This window comes from Mustela nigripes, chromosome 2 (assembly GCF_022355385.1).
Source record: "Mustela nigripes isolate SB6536 chromosome 2, MUSNIG.SB6536, whole genome shotgun sequence".
Lineage (NCBI taxonomy): Eukaryota > Metazoa > Chordata > Mammalia > Carnivora > Mustelidae > Mustela > Mustela nigripes.
This window is the reverse complement of record NC_081558.1, coordinates 138,523,661-138,542,223: the sequence shown is the minus strand read 5'-3', so window position 1 is coordinate 138,542,223 and position 18,563 is coordinate 138,523,661. Positions and strand designations below refer to the sequence as shown.

Sequence of the window (18,563 nt, the reverse complement as noted above, 5' to 3'; positions counted from 1 at the left end):
TTATTTATCTTGTAACTGGAAGTTTGTACCTTTTAACCACCTTCTTCTAGTTCTCCTCCTCCTCACCCTCCACTTCTAATAAGTCAGATCTCTTTCTGTGAGTTTGATTTTTTAGATTCTATATATAAGTGAGATCATACAGTATTTGTCTAACTTACTTCATTTGACATAATGCCTTTAAGATCCATGCATTTTATCACAAAGAGTAGGTTTCCTTGTTTTTTAGGGGAAAATAATTTTCCAGTGTGTGTGTGTGTGTGTGTGTGTGTGTATCATCTTTATTCATACGTGGATGGACACTTAGGTTGTTTCCATATCTTAGATATTGCAAATAATGCCACTAAGAATATGGGAGTGCAGTTATCTTTTTGTGTGTTTTCATTTTCTTTGGATATATCTCCAGAAGTGGAATTGTTGGATCACATGGAAGTTTTATTTGTAATTTTTTGAGGATCCTCCAAAACTCCTTTTTTTTTTTTTAAAATTAAAGATAGAGTGAGTGAGTGTGAGCTGGGGTGGAGGGGTTGGTGGGGACACAGAGGGAGTGAGAGAATCTCAGGCAAACTCCAAACTCCACGCTGAGCATGGAGACCAATGCAGGACTCTATCTCATAACACTGAGATCATGACCTAAGCTGAAATCAAGTTGGACACTTAACTGACTGAGCCCCCCAGGAGGCCTCCAGAACTCTTCTGAGTGGCTATATCAGTTGACAATCTTACTAACATTGCACATGGATTCCCTTTTTTCCACATCCTCGTCTGTGTTTATTATCTCATCATTTTGGTGATGGCCATTCTAACAGGTATGAGGTGTTATCTCATTGCAGTTTTAATTTGCATTTCCCTAATAAGTAGTGATATTGAGCATCTTTTCTATGTGCCTGTTGGCCTTTTGTATATCTTCTTTGGAGATAAGTGTATTCAGGTACTCTCTCCATTTTTTGATTGGGTTATTTGTGTTTTTGCTGTTGAGTTGCATAAGTTCTTTATATATTTTGGATATTAATCCCTTGTCAGATACGTCCTTTGCAATATCCTCCCATTCAGTCGATTGCCTTTTCATTTTGTTGATGGGTTCCTTTGTTGTGCAAAAGCTTTTTATTTTGTTGTAGTCCCAATAGTTTATTTTTGCTTTCCTTTCCCTTGTCTGAGGAGACATATCTAGTAATATGTTGCTAAGGGGAGGAAACTAACAAAAGCAGGACTTGTGGGGAGGCTCAAGATTTGGAAACATTGGCTTCCCTGTGTGATGTGGTCCTCAGGGTGAGCCTAAAACAGATTGGTTGAAAATCTGAGGGGATTCTTTTCCTTAACAGGGGACTGAATTGCTGCTATCCCTCCCTATTGGAAGACTGTGGATTTATTCTTTAAAGAGGCTACATAAAAGAAACTTTGGACTTGGGCATAGCAATACCAGGCATAGTTGAGGATAGGAATAAGATTCTACATTAAAAACAGTAGGAGTAAGCAAAAATCTGTATAATGAATGATTACTCTCTCCCTGCCACTTCCGGTGTTTCCTTATCAGATGCTGATAGGCAGGAGATTGGAGGTGTCTTTTCTGGGGTAATTGATCAGTTTAAGAGAAACTACAAATTCACTGGTGTCCCCCAGTGAAATATAGCCATCTGTATTTCAGTGAAGTTCATCAGTTGTTCAGCCTTACTACCAAGTAGAGATCTTAGTAAGTTTTTAAGTACCTTGCTTTTAAAAAATAAAAGGATAGCCAGTGATTGCTAGTGCAGTTTGGAGAACTTCGATCCCACTGTATGTACCACTACTTTCATTTCCTTTGGGGCTACGGTTCTTCCTTTGGCTTTTGCTTGTTGTTCTTGTGGGGCACTGAATAAGGGAAAGCAATGGCATAATGTATGATATCATGGCCTTAGATTACCAAATGCTACAGGATTCTCAAAAAACCCCACAAAATTAGTGAGTTTCTGTGTCTGGACTCTATTAATCGTGGTTTATTGGTAGTTCTCAAATAGTAGCCAAGGTAAGGGGTGATCAAAACATCCATCTAGGTTTTCTTTCTTTAGCTTAACCCATTATTTATGTTATTTAAAATCTTCTATTAGTTTTAAAATGTGCTTCTCTTCCTCAGTGATAAATGCTGCTCATTCTTTCTACAACGGAACAACAACTCTACCAATATCAGATGAAGATAGAACTCCACGAAAAAGAATTAGCAAAACATTAAATATGACAACAAGTCCTGAAGAGAAAAGAAAAATTATCGGGGATACTTTTGTTAAGGTGCCTTTATAATATCCACAATTTGTACTGTTTTTGATGTGAATTTTAGTATGTGTTTTTTCTTGTCCTTATATCAAATAATCATTTGCTGACCAATTTTGATTTTTTTTTTTTTTTTTTTTTATTAAGAACTTCAGTGCATGTTACTGTTACACTGACTGGTTTTAAAAAACACGTATACTTATGTTGTCAGGCTTTTATTTTAACTATTTAAGAATAGATATTTCTGTTGATACTAGACTTTTTAATTCTTTGGGGATTTCAGTGGCTAGTTTTCAGGCTCTTGAATGTTTGCTTATCTTTATGAATCTTTCTAAAGTATATATTCTTGAAAGAGTTTACTTTGGGAGTTGGTATGGATTTTATCTCTTGGTCAGTATTGCAAAAGGATTCTGAGAGATCTTGTTGAAAGTATAAAAAAGACTATGCTTTTTTAAAGATTCACCTCTTAAAAGACTGTTTTACTCCTCTTGGTTATAGATTGCTAATGAAGTAATTGGAGAAATGAACCTGAAACCAGAGGAGGTTTTCCTTGCCCAAGGTACTTTACGGCCTGATTTAATTGAAAGTGCATCCCTTATTGCAAGTGGCAAAGCTGAACTCATCAAAACCCATCACAATGACACAGAGCTTATCAGAAAGTTGAGAGAAGAGGTAAAAGCTTATGAGAACTTTGCCATAAAGTCTTTCTTCCCCACCCCCCTGCCCTGAACCATTTTTAAATGTATAGTTCAGTAATGTTAAGTATATTTGTACTGTTGTGAGACCGATCTCCATAACTTATTCATCTTATAAAACTTGAAACTTTATATCCCTTGAACAACAGGTACTCTCTCTTTTCCTTCTTCCCAACCCCTGGTCACCACCGTTCTACTTTCTGTCTCCATGAATATGACTACTTTAGATACCCTATAAAAGTGAAATCATTTGTCTTTTTGTGACTGGCTTATTTCATTTAGCATAGGTCCTCAAGGTTCATCCATGTCGTAACATGTGACAGGATTTTCTTCTTCTTAAGGCTAAATAATATTTTATTATATGTGTATACACATTCTGTTTATCCATTTATCTGTTAGTGGACATTTGGGTTGCTTCTACTTTTTGGCTATTGTGAATTGTGCTGCTGTGGACATGAGTTGACAAATATCTCTTGAAGACCTTGCTTTCTCAGGTTTTGTTTGTTATATACAAGAAGCAGTATTGCTGGATCATATGATAGTTTTTGTAAGATTTTAAGTAATCTCTCTGCTCATTATGGGGCTTGAGAACTTACAACCCCAAGATTAAGAGTTGTATGCTCTACTGACTGAATCAGCTAGGCACCCCATGGTCGTTCTATTTTTAATTTTTAAAAGGGACTTCTTAATGTTTCCATAGCAGTTCTATCATATTACAATCCACCAGCAATATACTATACCTTAAGAACAACTGTTATTTTCTGTCTTTTTTTTTTTTTTTTTTTTTAATTTACATTCATGAAGATGGCTACATCTGTCTTTATTTTAGGCACGTTAGTGGATGGGAAGTGGTATCTCATTGTGATTTTGATTTGCATTTCCTTAATAACTAATGATGTTGAACATCTTTTCATGTGCTTATTGGCCATTTGTATATTTTCTTAGAAATATCTGTTCATATTTTTTGCACATTTTTAATTTATTTATCTTTATTACTGAATTGTGTTCTTTATATACTATAGATCCTTTATCAAATAGGAATAGGTGACTTTTCTCTTAATGGTGTCATTTGGAGAGCTTTAATTTTGAGACTAGTATGATTTCTAATGATTTCTAATTGCCTTGTATTCTAATGAGAACTAGATCAGAGATGGTGGGTAGGACTGCTCTGATTTACTTACATTTGAAAGGTTTATGTTTAAAATGTGTTTCGGAGAGAAGTACAAAGGTCAGTAAAATGTTCATCTAATTCCTTATGAACACGTAGGAGAACATACTTTAAGATATGAAATTAAAAAAATATCTTTCACCTTAGATTAAAAAATCAACAGGAAAGATCAATAATATGTTATTCTTTATTTACCATGTCTTTTTCATTACCCATTTGATTAATTGGCTTCTCCCTCTGTAGGGAAAAGTAATAGAACCTCTGAAAGATTTTCATAAGGATGAAGTAAGAATTTTAGGCAGAGAACTTGGACTTCCGGAAGAGTTAGTTTCCAGGCATCCATTTCCAGGTAAAAAAAGAAAAAGAATTGAATTGCTCGATTTGTCATTAGACTTCCATGTTGAAGAAAAATCAATTCAGACAGTTTTGAAGCAATTACCTCAGGGAATATGTAACTTTAGAAAAAGGAAAGGGTGGGCAGGGAACAAAATTCGTAGTACCTATTGTGTATACTTCATTTTCTTACATAATTATTTTCCATTGTATTTGTATTGTATCAGTGAGTCTGGCCTATAATGTTGCCATCAAATGAGAAAAACAAAACATAGAGAAATTTTAATAACAGAGCCACACAAGTCTTTTTTTTTTTTTTAAGCTTTTATTTATTTATTTTAGAGTGAGCAGGGGGAGGGGTAGGGGGATAGGGAGAGGAGAATTTTAAGCAAGCTCCACACCCAGTGCGGATCCCAACATGGGGCTTGATATGACAACCCTGAGATCATGACCTGAGCTGAAATCAGTCAGATGCTTAACAAACGGAGCCACCCAGGTGCCCCGCATTGCCATACAATTCTTAGTGTTAGAGCTGCAATTTATATGTTCTTTCTACTATACCATGATGCCTTTCATGGAAGACAAGGTTAAAGACAAGGTGGTTCTCTGAAATCCTAATCTATGGTTGATTTATCTGAATGGAGGAATTACTTCTTTGCATAGGGCTGTATGTAACTTGTTCATGAACAAATAAAAAATACTCAATTAAAATAGTCATTTGCTGCTATCATATAGAAAAATAACCTATTAGAGGTGGTATTTATTTAAAGTTAGGACTGAGAGTCTTAAATTGTTTTTGTTGTAAGTTCTTGAGCTTGGGTTTGTCTTGTACCTCAGTTTCTGACTCTTTATAATAGTCCTTAAGGTGATGAGTTGAGTGAATGGTCTAATTAAGCATAGTAAAAGTTAACAATTTTTAAGTATTAGTATGTGCTAGACATTCTGCTAAATATTTTACACATACTGTCTTATTTGATCCTCAAAATAAAGCTAGGATGATTCTGCTTTATAGATACGGAAATTTGGGGACAAAGCCCAGTTCGCCAAAAGTTAATGCAGATTAGGTTTGGAACTGGGATTCTAGCCCTGAGAGTCTCATCTCAGAGCTTGTACTCTTAAATACCATATTGGTCCTATAAGCAGTGTTACAAAGGTGATTAGTGCTGTTTGTATGAATAAACCTCAAATCTGGGAATTCAAGATGTTCAGTCTCTAATCTGTGTGTCGGCAAAAGATTGTGTATGAATATAATGGAGGGATCCAAGTGGTCCTTTGGTCATCATTACACTAAGGTTACTTGACTTTTTTTTTGAAGATTTATTTATTTATTTGACAGACAGAGATCACAAGTAGGCAGAGAGGCAGACAGAGAGAGAGGAGGAAGCAGGCTCCCTGCTGAGCAGAGAGCCCGATGCGGGGCTCAATCCCAGGACCCTGGGATCATGACCCGAGCCGAAAGCAGAGGCTTTAACCCACTGAGCCACCCAGGCGCCCCAAGGTTACTTGACTTTTAAAAGTCTTTTTACCTATTGGATTTTTTTTTTTTTTTAATGTAAGATTTCTTTGGTAAAAATTTTGGCGCTTTTTTTTTTAAATTTTCATTTTTTAAAAGTATTTATTTGTTATTTGAGAGAGAGGCAGTGACAGAGAGCATGAGCGAGGAGAAGGTCAGAGGGAGAAGCAGACTCCCAATGGAGCTGGGAGCCCGATGCAGGACTTGATCCTGGGACTCCAGGATCATGACCTGAGCCGAAGGCAGTTGTCCAACCAACTGAGCCACCCAGGCGTCCCAAAAAAATAGGCATACTACTTACCTTTATTAAGCAGTTTATCCTACAGATAAAGAATGAAACTGAGGAATTAATGGAACATGGCTAAGGTTTTATCTGTAACTAGGTATCTCACAGGATACCTTTATTATAGTAAAGAAGTAGAGTCCACTTTTTTTAGACCCATGCATACCTTACGTTTTCATCCTTTTAAGTATTTGGTAAAATAGAAATAGCAGTTCACATTTTTGGAATTAGACACTCTGTTGTAATTTTTTTTTTAAAATAAAACCACAGTCTTCTAAAATTAGGTTGGTAGTTGAATGTGGGTGATGAATAATAAGGTGATTCATTTACACTGTCCTCTTTAGTTTTCTATATATTTAAAAATTCCTTTAATAAGTTTAAAAAGAAAGAAAATAAGTTTTAAAAAGATGGGTGCATATATTGTGAATTAATATTTATTGGAGAATTTTGTGACACTTAATACATGGACTACCAGAAATAGGACATAGAAATTATTGTTGTAAAAAGAGCTAAAGCATTGTAAGAAATGGTGAGTTGGATGGAAAACTATTTGAAGTAAAACACTTAAAAAAAAAAAAAAGCAAAGTGGAGGGGCTCAGTTGGTTGGACCTCCCATTTTTGGTTTTAGCTCAGGTCATAGTCTCAGGATGGTAGAATCAGCCCCCCAGTTGGATTCTGCTCTTGGTAGGGGGTCTGCTTGTGGTCTTCTTTCTCTGCTCCTCCCCCTCTCTCAAACAGATAAATAAATCTTTTTTTTTTAATAGTTTTTTTTTTAAAGATTTTATTTATTTATTTGACAGAGAGATCGCAAGTAGGCAGAGAGAGAGAGAGGAGGAAGCAGGCTCCCCGCTGAGCGGAGAGCCCGACGCGGGACTCGATCTCAGGACCCTGAGATCATGACCTGAGCCGAAGGCAGCGGCTTAACCCACTGAGCCACCCTTATAGTTTTTTTTTTTTTTTTAAAGATTTTATTTATTTATTTGACAGAGAGATCACAAGTAGGCAGAGAGGCAGGCAGAGAGAGAGAGGGGAGGAAGCAGCAGATAAATAAATCTTAAAAAAAAAAAACTTACAATGGTTATGTGTCAATTATATCTTAGTAAAACTAGAAATAACTTAAAATGGCCAATGGATTTTAATTTTGAAAGGTTCATATTTGGAAACTGATATTTTTATATTAAATATGTAATTTATTTATATTAAATATCATTGTTATTGTTCTCTTTAGGTCCTGGCCTGGCAATCAGAGTAATATGTGCTGAAGAACCTTATATTTGTAAGGACTTTCCTGAAACCAACAATATTTTGAAAATAGTAGCTGATTTTTCTGCAAGTGTTAAGAAGGTAATAATTTGCATTGAATTTATATATTATAAGAGCTTTAAATGGTCACAGTTCATCAGTATAAGGAATTGAGTAAATAAGGATTCTTGTAGCACTCTAGTATTTACAATGAATTTTATTAGAGTTTCATTTTTTGAAAATTCAGGGTAATTTTACATGTTAAATGAGTATAAAGAAAATATTCTACAGAGACTTGGAAATATAGACTTAATTTTTTTATCCTTATAACAGATAAGCCTTGAATCCCTAAAAATTCTAGATATGAAGGGGAGTTTAAAAGTATTTTAGGGGTCCCTGGTTGGCTCAGTTGGTAGAGCTTGTGACACTTATCTTGGGGTCATGAGTTTGAGCCCCATGTTGGGTGTGGAAATTACTTAAAATCATTAAAAAATGTATTTTATATATATTGCAAGAAAATAAGGGGTAGCATTTTTACTCCAAACCAAGGATGAATGTAAAAGTCTCCTAGTCCTTTAGATTTGGTGCTGAAATTCATCTGTGGTCTGAAAAACTTCAGACTAAGAATCGAAAGTGGACCTTGGTTGGTAGTGCTTCCAGGTATCAGGCTTAGGAATGTAGCAAGATCCGCACATATAGAGTTCCAATAAGTATATATGAACTTAAAAAATTGCAAAATATATATAGAAATAAGGTAAATGAATGAGAGCTAGTGGAAGAAAAAACTGGCAGAACAAGATCCACAAACACTTCAGATACTGGAGTTAATCTAAGGTATGTAGAATTAAGAGAAGCAGTTGATAGTAAGAATGAGATACATGGTAAAAGACTATCAAAATGACTTGGGCAGCTTCAAAAAAAATTAAGTTCTAGTAATGAAAATAACTGAAATTAAAAACAGCTAAAGAGGGGCATCTGGGTGGCCCAGTGGGTTAAGCCTCTGCCTTCGGCTCAGGTCATGATCTCAGAGTCCTGGGATTGAACCCCTCGTTGGGCTCTCTGCTCAGCGGAGAGCCTGCTTCCCCCTCTCTTTCTCTGCCTGCCTCTCTGGGCTACTTGTGATCTCTGCCTGTCAAATAAATAAATAAAATCTTAAAAAAAAAATAAAAAAATAAAAACAGCTAAAGAAAGAAGTAATGAACTCAAAGACAGGTGTTAGGAAATTATCCAGAAATCGGAACAAAGCATCAAAGAGAAAATATATAGAGAAGTAAAATAGAATGCAAAGGTCAATAATAACATACGTCCAGGAGGAGATAATAGACAGTTGTCCACACTGGTGAAGACACAATGCCTCAGATTCAGGAAATGTAACACATCTCCCTAGCTGGTATACCTAGCAAAACGGCTGACTGCCAAAGACAAAACAGCTGCAGGAGAAGGGTTGTTTATCCTTTGAAGGAAAGACGATTATACTGAAAGCACAGTAAAAACATGAAGATTTCAGAGTGCCATGAGAAAATAATTCTGAATAATGAACAGATGAACCGACTTCTAAGAACTAGGGCAAATGAAGACATTTATAGATAAACAATTTACTATCAATAGTCCATTACTTAAGGAACTAAGGGCAGTGGTTCTCAGCCTGAAACAAACACGGGCTGTATAATATAATCTCAAATTTTGTGTGTTTAAAAATATTAGAACAGTATACAGCTAAAATAACATGTAAGCCACAGGAAATTGATTGGAGTTAAAGTATTCAAAATGCTTGTGTTGTTTGCTGGGAGGACAGAGGTTGATTCTCTTCTGTTAAGTATCCATGTTAACACTTAGAGGGAACTACTAAAAAAAGAAAAATACAGGGTTTAACTTCAAAACCAGTAGAAGGAAAATAAATGAACTGGGAGAAATAGTTTAGAAAAATGTGGGGGAAAAAAGCCCTAAAAACTGCAACAAATAGAAACTACTGAATAAAATAGTAGAATGAAGTCCAACCATATTATTAACCTACAGTTAGTTAAACGGTTTAACATCTCTAGTTATGACATAGATTGTCAAACTGGTTTGAGAAGTAAAATCTAATTATAGTCTGTTTACCTAAGGATAGATGGAAAGTAAAAGAATGGGAGAGCATATACCAGGTTAATACACCAGAAAAAAGGAAGTTGGTGGAGATATATTAATTTTTTTTATTTAAAAAAATTTTTTTTTTAAAGATTTTACTTATTAATTTGACAGAGAGTGATCAGGCAGAGAGAGACGGGGAAGCAGGTTCCCCGCTGAGTAGAGCGCCTGATGTGGAGCTTGATCCCAGGACCCTGAGATCATGTCCTGAGCCGAAGGCAGCAGCTTAACCCACTGAGCCACCTAGGCACCCCATATATTAATTTTTTGACAGAGTGATTTTATGGTAAGAAGTTTTATTATAAGGAAAAGGTTTAACTCATGTGAGGTATGTCCCTTTGCCACTGACAGGATTAAATCCCTGAAGTATACACATATAATCTGTGTTTCTTATCCTGATACTTGACTTCTCATAGCCCTGGCTCTCAGGAGTGAAATTCTGATGTACTGCATAGCACACACAAGTCAGAGAAAATATCAGATAGGATCTACTGCTGTAAACCAGTAAGTGTGGATACATAAGACAGTAACAGATACCTAAAGAATACCTTATCTTTTGAAACCTTAAGTGTCTGTTTGGTTTTCTCAGCCGCATACACTGTTACAAAGAGTCAAAGCTTGTACAACGGAAGAGGATCAGGAGAAGCTGATGCAAATTACAAGTTTGCATTCATTGAATGCCTTCCTTCTGCCGATTAAAACTGTAGGTGTGCAGGTGAGTTGGGTGAATTCATTGATCTGTGACATAACTTTTTGCAATTTTTTCTTTCGACTAATATTGAAATAAGAGTGACTTAGGAAAATGAAATATAAAAGTATATACACCAAATTTAGAAATGTTTGAAAAGGTGGTACTTTATAGAGTGTTTATGGAGTGAATAGGGTTGTAGAAACTACATATTGAGGCTGAGATTTTGTAGTTGGGGAACATCTGTCATCTCTAACCAAAAGCAGATACTAAAATAGTGGTTTACTATGGGTTTGACTTGCTTGCTTCTGCCTCGAAGGGCAGGTACCAAGAAGTCATGCCCTCATGTATGCTTCTTGGTGTGAAAATATACTGTGACTTTAGAAGTCTTAAGTGCAAGAACGCCCCCAGTTGAACATGTTACACTATTTAGGTTTTACTCTCAGCTTGTGTATTCCTTAAACCAGTGCTCTCTGCCTCTTCAACATGTTCTCTTAGCTGTGATCATGTACAATTAACATTTTTGTATTTATGGTTCTGTCTTTCTTAATTGTAAAAGCATATGTGCATAATATAGTTTTTACTTTTAAAATGTTATCTATAAATAGATTATATTAAATTCTCCTTTATATGATCCTCAGGTGAGTTTCTGGGGAGAGGTTTGGGTGGGTAGGGAAAAGGAAAGTTTCTATTCCCTTAGGGTTTTTAGTTAAATGAAAACTAGTAAAGGTTTCAGTAATTTAACTTAAAATGGTATGAATGCTAGTTACAGGGCCTTCCTTATGTATTTAAAATTGTTAGATCTGCTTGTTGGACAGATCCTTTGAGTATGATACAGTGTCCTTCCTCATCTCTTATTATAGTCTTTGGCTTAAAATCTAATTGATCTGATATAAGGATTGCCACTCCTGCTTTCTTCTGATGTCCATTAGCATGGGAGATTCTTTCCACCCCCTCCCTTTGAATCTGGAGGGGTCTTCGGGTTTAAAATGAGTTTCTTGTAGGCAACATATAGATGGGTTTTGTTTTTTTATCCATTCTGATATCCTCTGTCTTTTGATTGGGGCATTTAGCCCATTAACATTCAGGGTAACTATTGAGAGAGATGAATTTAGTGCCATTGTATTGCCTGTAAGGTGACTGTTACTGTATATTGTCTCTGTTCCTTTCTGATCTACTACTTTTAGGCTCTCTCTTTACTTAGAGGACCCCTTTCAATATTTCCTGTGGAGCTGGGTTGGTTTTTGCAAATTCTTTCAGTTTTTGTTTGTCCTGGAAGCTTTTAATCTCTCCTTCTATTTTCAGTGATAGCCTAGCTGGATATAGTATTCTTGGCTGCATGTTTTTCTCGTTTAGTGCTCTGAATATATCATGCCAGCTCTTTCTGGCCTGCCACGTCTCTCTGGATAAGTCTGCTGCCAATCTAATACTTTTACCATTGTATGTTACAGACTTCTTTATCTGGGCTGCTTTCAGGATTTTCTCTGTCACTAAGACTTGTAAATTTTACTATTAGGTGACGGGGTGTGGACCTATTCTTACTGATTTTGATAGGGTTCTCTGCACCTCCTGGATTTTGATGCTTGTTCCCTTTGCCATATTGGGGAAATTCTCTCCAATAATTCTCTCCAGTATACCTTCTGCTCCCCTCTCTCTTTCTTCTTCTTCTGGAATCCCAATTATTCTAATGTTGTTTCATCTTATGGTGTCACTTATCTCTCGAATTCTCCCCTTGTGGTCCAGTAGCTGTTTGTCCCTCTTTTGCTCAGCTTCTTTATTCTCTGTCATTTGGTCTTTTATATCGCTAATTCTTTCTTCTGCCTCATTTATCCTAGCAGTGAGAGCCTCCATTTTTGATTGTACCTCATTAATAGCTTTTTTTATTTTAAGTTGGTTAGATTTTAGTTCTTTTATTTCTCCAGAAAGGGCTTTTTTATCTCCTGAGAGGGTTTCTCTAATATCTTCCATGCCTTTTTCGAGCCCAGCTAGAACCTTGAGAATTATCATTCTGAACTCTAGATCTGACATATTACCAATGTCTGTATTGATTAGGTCCCTAGCCTTCGGTACTGCCTCTTGTTCTTTTTTTTGTGGTGAATTTTTCCGCCTTGTCATTTTGTCCAGATAAGAGTATATGAAGGAGTAAGTAAAATACTAAAAGGGTGGCAGCAACCCCAGGAATATATGCTTTAACCAAATCAGAAGTGATCCCAGATCGTGAGTGGGGAGAAAGGGGATAAAGAGAGGTTCAGAAAGAAAAAAAAAAAAAAGAAGAAGAAAAGAAACAATTAAAAAAAGAAAACGAATAAAGAAAAAGTATAAAAAATATATATATTAGATAAATTTAGTTAAAAAATGTTAAAAAAGGGTAAAAGTTAAAAATTTAGCAGAAGAAGAGAAAAAAATTGAAAAAGAAAAAAAATTAAGTTAATTGTGAGACTAAGGAATCATGTGGAGAAAGCCATGAGTTCCGTGCTTTGCTTTTTCCTTCTCTGGAATTCCACTGCTCTCCTTGGTATTGAAACCACACTCCTTGGTAGGTGAACTTGGTCCTGGCTGGATTTCTTGTTGATCTTCTGGGGGAGGGGCCTGTTGTAGTGATACTCAAGTGTCTTTGCCCTAGGCGGAATTGCACCGCCCTTACCAGGGGCTGTGCTGAGTAATCCGCTCGGGTTTGCTTTTGGCAGCTTTTGTTCCCTGAGTGCTTTCCTTTCCGTATAGAGTTCCGGAGGACGGGAATACAAATGGCGGCCTCCTGGTCTCCGGACTTGAGGAGCCGAGAGCCCAGGGCCCCACTCCTCAGTGCGCCCTCAGAGAACAGAGTCCAATTACTCCTGTCTCCCTGGCCTCTGGCTGCGCTCTGAGACCACCAAGCCTGCAACCGGTTCAAGGTAATTAGGAGCTGTGAGCTCACTCCTCGGCTCTGTCTCTGTAGCCGGCTTCCCCCTTCTAAACCTGTAAGCTCTGCGACACTCAGACACCCCAGATCCTTCTGTGACCCTGTGGGACCTGAGCACGCTGACCCCGAGTGGGCTTTGCCCCGGTTTAGCCTCTGGAGCGATGTCCCTCTGTGGAGCAGACTTTTAAAAGTCCTGATTTTGTGCTCCGTTGCTCCGCCGCTTACCGGGAGCCGACCCCTCCCCCAGCGATCTATCTTCCCGTCGCTTTGGATTCACTTCTCTGCCAGTCCTACCTTTCAGAAAGTGGTTGATTTTCTGTTTCTAGAATTCCTGTTCTTCTTTTCTTTGATCTGCCATTGGATTTGGACATGTTTGCAATCTTTAGATAAGCTATCTAGCTGATCTCCTGCTACCTGAAGTAGTCTCAGCCTGCTACTTCTCCACCATCTTGACTCCTAAAATCGCTTAGTCATCTTTTAATTGGAAAACTGCATCTCTTCCTCTTCACCCATTTTGCCTGTCCTCCCACCCCCACCTTGGTTGTGATAATCATCAGTTTATTCCTGTGTTCATAGGTCTGATTTAGCTGTTTATTTGATTTTTAGGTTTCATATATGACTGAAATCATATGGTATTTGTCTTTTTCAGTCAGACTTACCTCACATAGCATAATATCCTCTAGCTCCATCCGTGTTTTGCAAATGGCAAGACAAACAAAACAAAACAAAACAAAACAAAAACAAAAAAACCCGTCATCCTTTTTAATGGGTGCATAATATTCTCTCTGTATGTGTGTACCTACCACATCTTTCTTATTCATTCATTTATTAATGAACATTTAAATTTCTTCCATATCTTAGTTATTGTAAATAATGCTGCAGTAAACATAGAGGTGCATATATCTTTTCAACTTAATGTTTTTACTTTCATTTTCTTTGGGTATATACCCATTAGTAGAATTGTAGAATTATGGGATCATACAGCATTTCTATTTTTAATTTTTTTGAGAAACTGTTTTCCACAGTGGCTGTACATTCCCACCAACAGTACACAAGGGTTCCTTTTTCTCCACGTCCTTGCCAACACTTAATTTCTTGTCTTTTTGATACTAGCCATTCTAACAGGTATAGGCGGATATCTCATTGTGATTTTGATTTGCATTTCCCTGATGATTAGTGATACAGAGCATCTTTTCATGAGTCTTTTGGCCATCTGTAGGTCTTTGAAAAAATGTCTATTGAGATCCTCTGTCCATTTTTTTAATTTAATTGTTTGGTTTTTTTGGTGTTGTGTGAGTTCTTTACATATTGTAGATATTACCCCTTATTGGATTTATCATTTTGCAAATACTTTTTTCACTAGGTTCCCTTTTGATTTTGTTGATGGTTTCCTTCACTGTGCAAAAACTTTATTTTGATGTAGTTTCAATAGTTTAATTTTGCTTTTGTTTCCCTTGCCTCAGAAATATCTAGAAAAATGTTTACTATGGCAAATATCAGAGAAATTACTGTCTGTGTTCTCTTCTAGAGTTTTTGTGGTTTCAGGTCTCACATTTAGATCTTTAATCCATTTTGAGTTTATTTTTGTATATGGTGTTAGAAAGTCGTCCACTTCTATTCTTCTACATGTAGCTGTCTACCTTCCCTAGTACCATTTATTGAAAAGACTGTTTTGGGACGCCTGCGTGGCTCAGTTGGTTAAGCAGCTGCCTTCGGCTCAGGTCATGATCCCAGCATCCTGGGATCGAATCCCGCATCGGGCTCCTTGCTCCACAGGGAGCCTGCTTCTCCCTCTGCCTCTGCCTGCCATTCTGTCTGCCTGTGCTTGCTCTCTCGCCCTCTCTCTGTAAAATCTTAAAAAAAAAAAAGAAAAGAAAAGACTGTTTTTTTCCCCATTGCATATTCTTGCCTCCTTAGTCATAGATTAATTAATCATATAAGTGTGGGTTTATTTCTGGCTTCTCTGTTCTTTTCCACTGATGTATGTGCCTGTTTTTGTGCCAGCATCATACTGTTTTGATTACTGTGGTCTTGCAGTTTATCTTGAATTCTGGAATTGTAATACCATAGCTTTGTTGTTCTTTCTCAAGGTTGTTTTGGCTATCCAGGATCTTTTGTGGTTTCATACAGATTTTAGTATTATTTGTTCTAGTTCTGTGAAAAATGCCGGTGGTATTTTGGTAAGGATTTCATTGAATGTGTAGATTGCTTTGGGTAGTATGGACATTTTAACAGTTGTAATTCCTCTAATCCATAAGCATGGAGTATCTTCCCATTTGTGTCCTCTTCAATTTCTTTCATCAGTGTTCTATAGTTCTCATAGTTACAGTTCTTTTACTTCTTTGTTAATTTTATCCTTAGGTGTAATTCTTTCTGGTATAGTTGTAAATGGTATTATTTTCTTAATTTCTCTTTCTGCTTTTTCATTTAAGTGTATAGAAATGCTATTGATATCTGGGTATTAATTTTGTATCCTGCAACTTTACTGAATTTATTTATTACTGCTAGTAGTTTTGATGGAGTCCTTAGGATTTCCTCTGTGTAACATCATGTTGTCTTCAAATAGTGACAGCTTAACTTCTTCTTTACCACTATTGATACCTCTTATTTTTTTTCCTTCTCCGATTGCTGTAGTCAGGACTTCCAGTACAACATTGAATAAAAGTGGCAGGGGTGGACATCATTGTCTTGTTCCTGCTCTCAGAGGAAAAGCTGTCAGTTTTCACTGTTGAGCATGATGTTAGCTGTGGTGTTTTTCATATATAACCTTTATTATGTTGAGGTAGAACATGGGCAGATCTTATCTGCCAAATTAAGTGTGCTGGCTATATACATTTGGGCAGATACTTGGAATGAAATCCCAGTGCACCTTTGGCATGTTTGAATAAAGTTTTAATATTACCACGACACTTTCTTTGTCTCTGAACTGATTTAGGTAGAATTTAATATGGGATTTTAATTTAGGGTTTATATCATTAGAGACATATTCATATATACTTATATATTCAAACAGGTTTTCATTTAAAAAAGAAACCAAAAAAATTGTCAGTGGTGTTACCATGCATGAAACATTTTCCAGTCCATCTTTTGGCTTTAGAAAACCATTAAAAATTATTGACTGTATTTTTATTTTCAGGGTGACTGTCGTTCCTACAGTTACGTGTGTGGAATCTCCAGTAAAGACGAGCCTGACTGGGAATCTCTTATTTTCCTGGCTAGACTTATACCTCGCATGTGTCACAACATTAACAGGTATGTTCTACAGGGCAAAAGGTGAGGTGAAACAGAAGGGTGTATTTTTTAAGATGTTCCCATTATGGAGAGACCAGAAGACTCAAAGTATAGATACAGGTATGCACGTAAGTAACAATTGAGCTGATACTTAATAATACCTTCTGTTCTGTTCCTTTATCACCAGTCATCTGCTTAATAAAAAACTTTGCTTTTCTTTAAACAAAAAATAGGAAGGATTTTTAAAAAATTAAGTATTAAATATTAAAGACACTTTAAAAACCTATCTTCCAAATTAGGTGCTTATGCTAGCTATTGGTTTTATGGTAATCTGTTTTCTTCCACTGGAAGGAATATGTATGGGTGATAGAATTACCAATAGAGACTTGGTTAATTTAATAATAACCCCAGGGGAAATCAAAGAAAAGAAAAAGGTATATGACTCTAAATTCTAAATGTAGAATTTATTTTTTCTGATCCAGGTTTTCTTTCACTTGCGTGGTAATTTCTATTGTTGGATGTGTCTATAGCTGATTTATAATCTATGTGTAATGCTCCATTGCACTGTCCCATGTAGAATTCAAAAAATCTCACACCAGATCGCTGATTAGATGTTCTTATTTCACCATTGTCTTTTTTATTTTCCTCATGAATATTAAACAATTAACTAAAAATAGTTACTTGAGTTTTCAGTTTACTCAAGTTTGCTACAGGAATTAGGAATCTACTTATTTGTGTTCCCCAGCAGGGTGTGTATAGTTTGTCCTTTGAGACAAGGAGTCAGAGGGAAGTCAGTTTTTTACTGGTATTAACATGCCCACTGAAAGGCTTATTACTGTGATGAATCTAAGGTTTACAGAAGCACCATCAATACACTGAGAAGAGTGAATTATTAATAAATAATGGTAAATTTGTAATTGCCTATTTTGATTGGAATTCATTGCCTTGGTTAAAATAATGGTTTATTATTGATCTTCTAGAGAATGTGTGATATCTAAATAAACTTTTCAGGTTATACAGAACATTCCCTTTCCCTCAGTTTGACTCAACTGCTTCTGTTTTTCATTTCACAACATTTTTACATTTTCATCTCTCTATTTTTCTTTTGCCACAGGTCCTTCACCCTTGTTTAAACTTTCTCTGTCCTTTTATATGCAGATTTTTCTGCCTGTTTTCTTTTTCCCACATTTGTTCCTCCCTACTTTCCCAAATATCCCTCCCCCCTGCAAAAAATTAAAGTCTAACAACCAGCAAACAAAAAAAAAAGATTTACGAACCTAGCAAGCCTTAAGAGTCTTTAGATTTCTTTGCTAGGGTCTGTTTTGGGAATTGGAATTTAAACGATTAAAAACATTTTTTTCTATTTTTGCCAAGTTTTGTCCTAATTTGCATTGTGGAATCTTTGTGTAGAGAAGGTCTGCTGCAGTTTTATTGTCCTGTACAATGTGAAAGATGACTTATTCCTGTGCATTCTATGAACACTCTTGTTTGTAAGAAATAAGACAGAAAGAGCAAGTTCGTGGCATTCTTTTTCCAAGTTGCTTTTTCCTTGAAGGATCATTTATGAACTCCAGGGACTGTATCGTTTAGTAGAAGTATAGCATTTGGTACATGGGACAAAAACTTGCTATATAGTATGTTTGGGAGGAGGCAATGAATTATTTGGTGATAGTGTGGTTTTTATCTGATGCTGTTTTCTTTATGATTTTATTCCAAGTACATATTAAGAAAAAAGAAAAAAAATTAAACTTCACTATGGAACTTGCCAAGAGACATGTATTTTCTTTGGTTAAGACAGAAGGGACTAGAGAAAGGGGACGATTGTGTGCTGGCTGGAGTCCCAAGTCGGGAGCGCGAGGATGCATTCATATCTATATCCTGACTGCCCCTTGTTTTCTGGGGGAAAGTGGTTGGAACAGATCCTCCCTACCAGCGGTAGGATTCCTCTTGAGTTGTAATTATCTGATCATAATTTCCTCAAGTTGTGTTCTTTTAAACGTTACTTTTATTAACACCTGCAGTATATCTTCCTACCTTTCAAACAGATGTTAGTTAAAGAAGTAGTGAGTTACTCCTTTTAGAAGCAAATAGTAGGATGCCAGGTTCTGTTTTGGTAACATTTTAAATAATGGGGGAAAGAAAA

The 18,563-nt window shown here is 36.3% G+C and overlaps 1 protein-coding gene across 1 annotated transcript in view; it reads left to right on the top strand.

Annotated features, from left to right (window-relative positions):
• The window catches only part of GMPS (guanine monophosphate synthase), a 68,536-nt gene that overhangs the window by 43,595 nt on the left and 6,378 nt on the right, over positions 1-18,563 (top strand). Inside the window, exons 8-13 of the mRNA XM_059391686.1 lie at positions 2,108-2,259; positions 2,740-2,913; positions 4,348-4,453; positions 7,462-7,577; positions 10,192-10,317; positions 16,326-16,441. Of these exons, the coding sequence (XP_059247669.1) occupies positions 2,108-2,259; positions 2,740-2,913; positions 4,348-4,453; positions 7,462-7,577; positions 10,192-10,317; positions 16,326-16,441 (790 nt within the window). The remainder of the gene's footprint in view (positions 1-2,107; positions 2,260-2,739; positions 2,914-4,347; positions 4,454-7,461; positions 7,578-10,191; positions 10,318-16,325; positions 16,442-18,563) is intronic.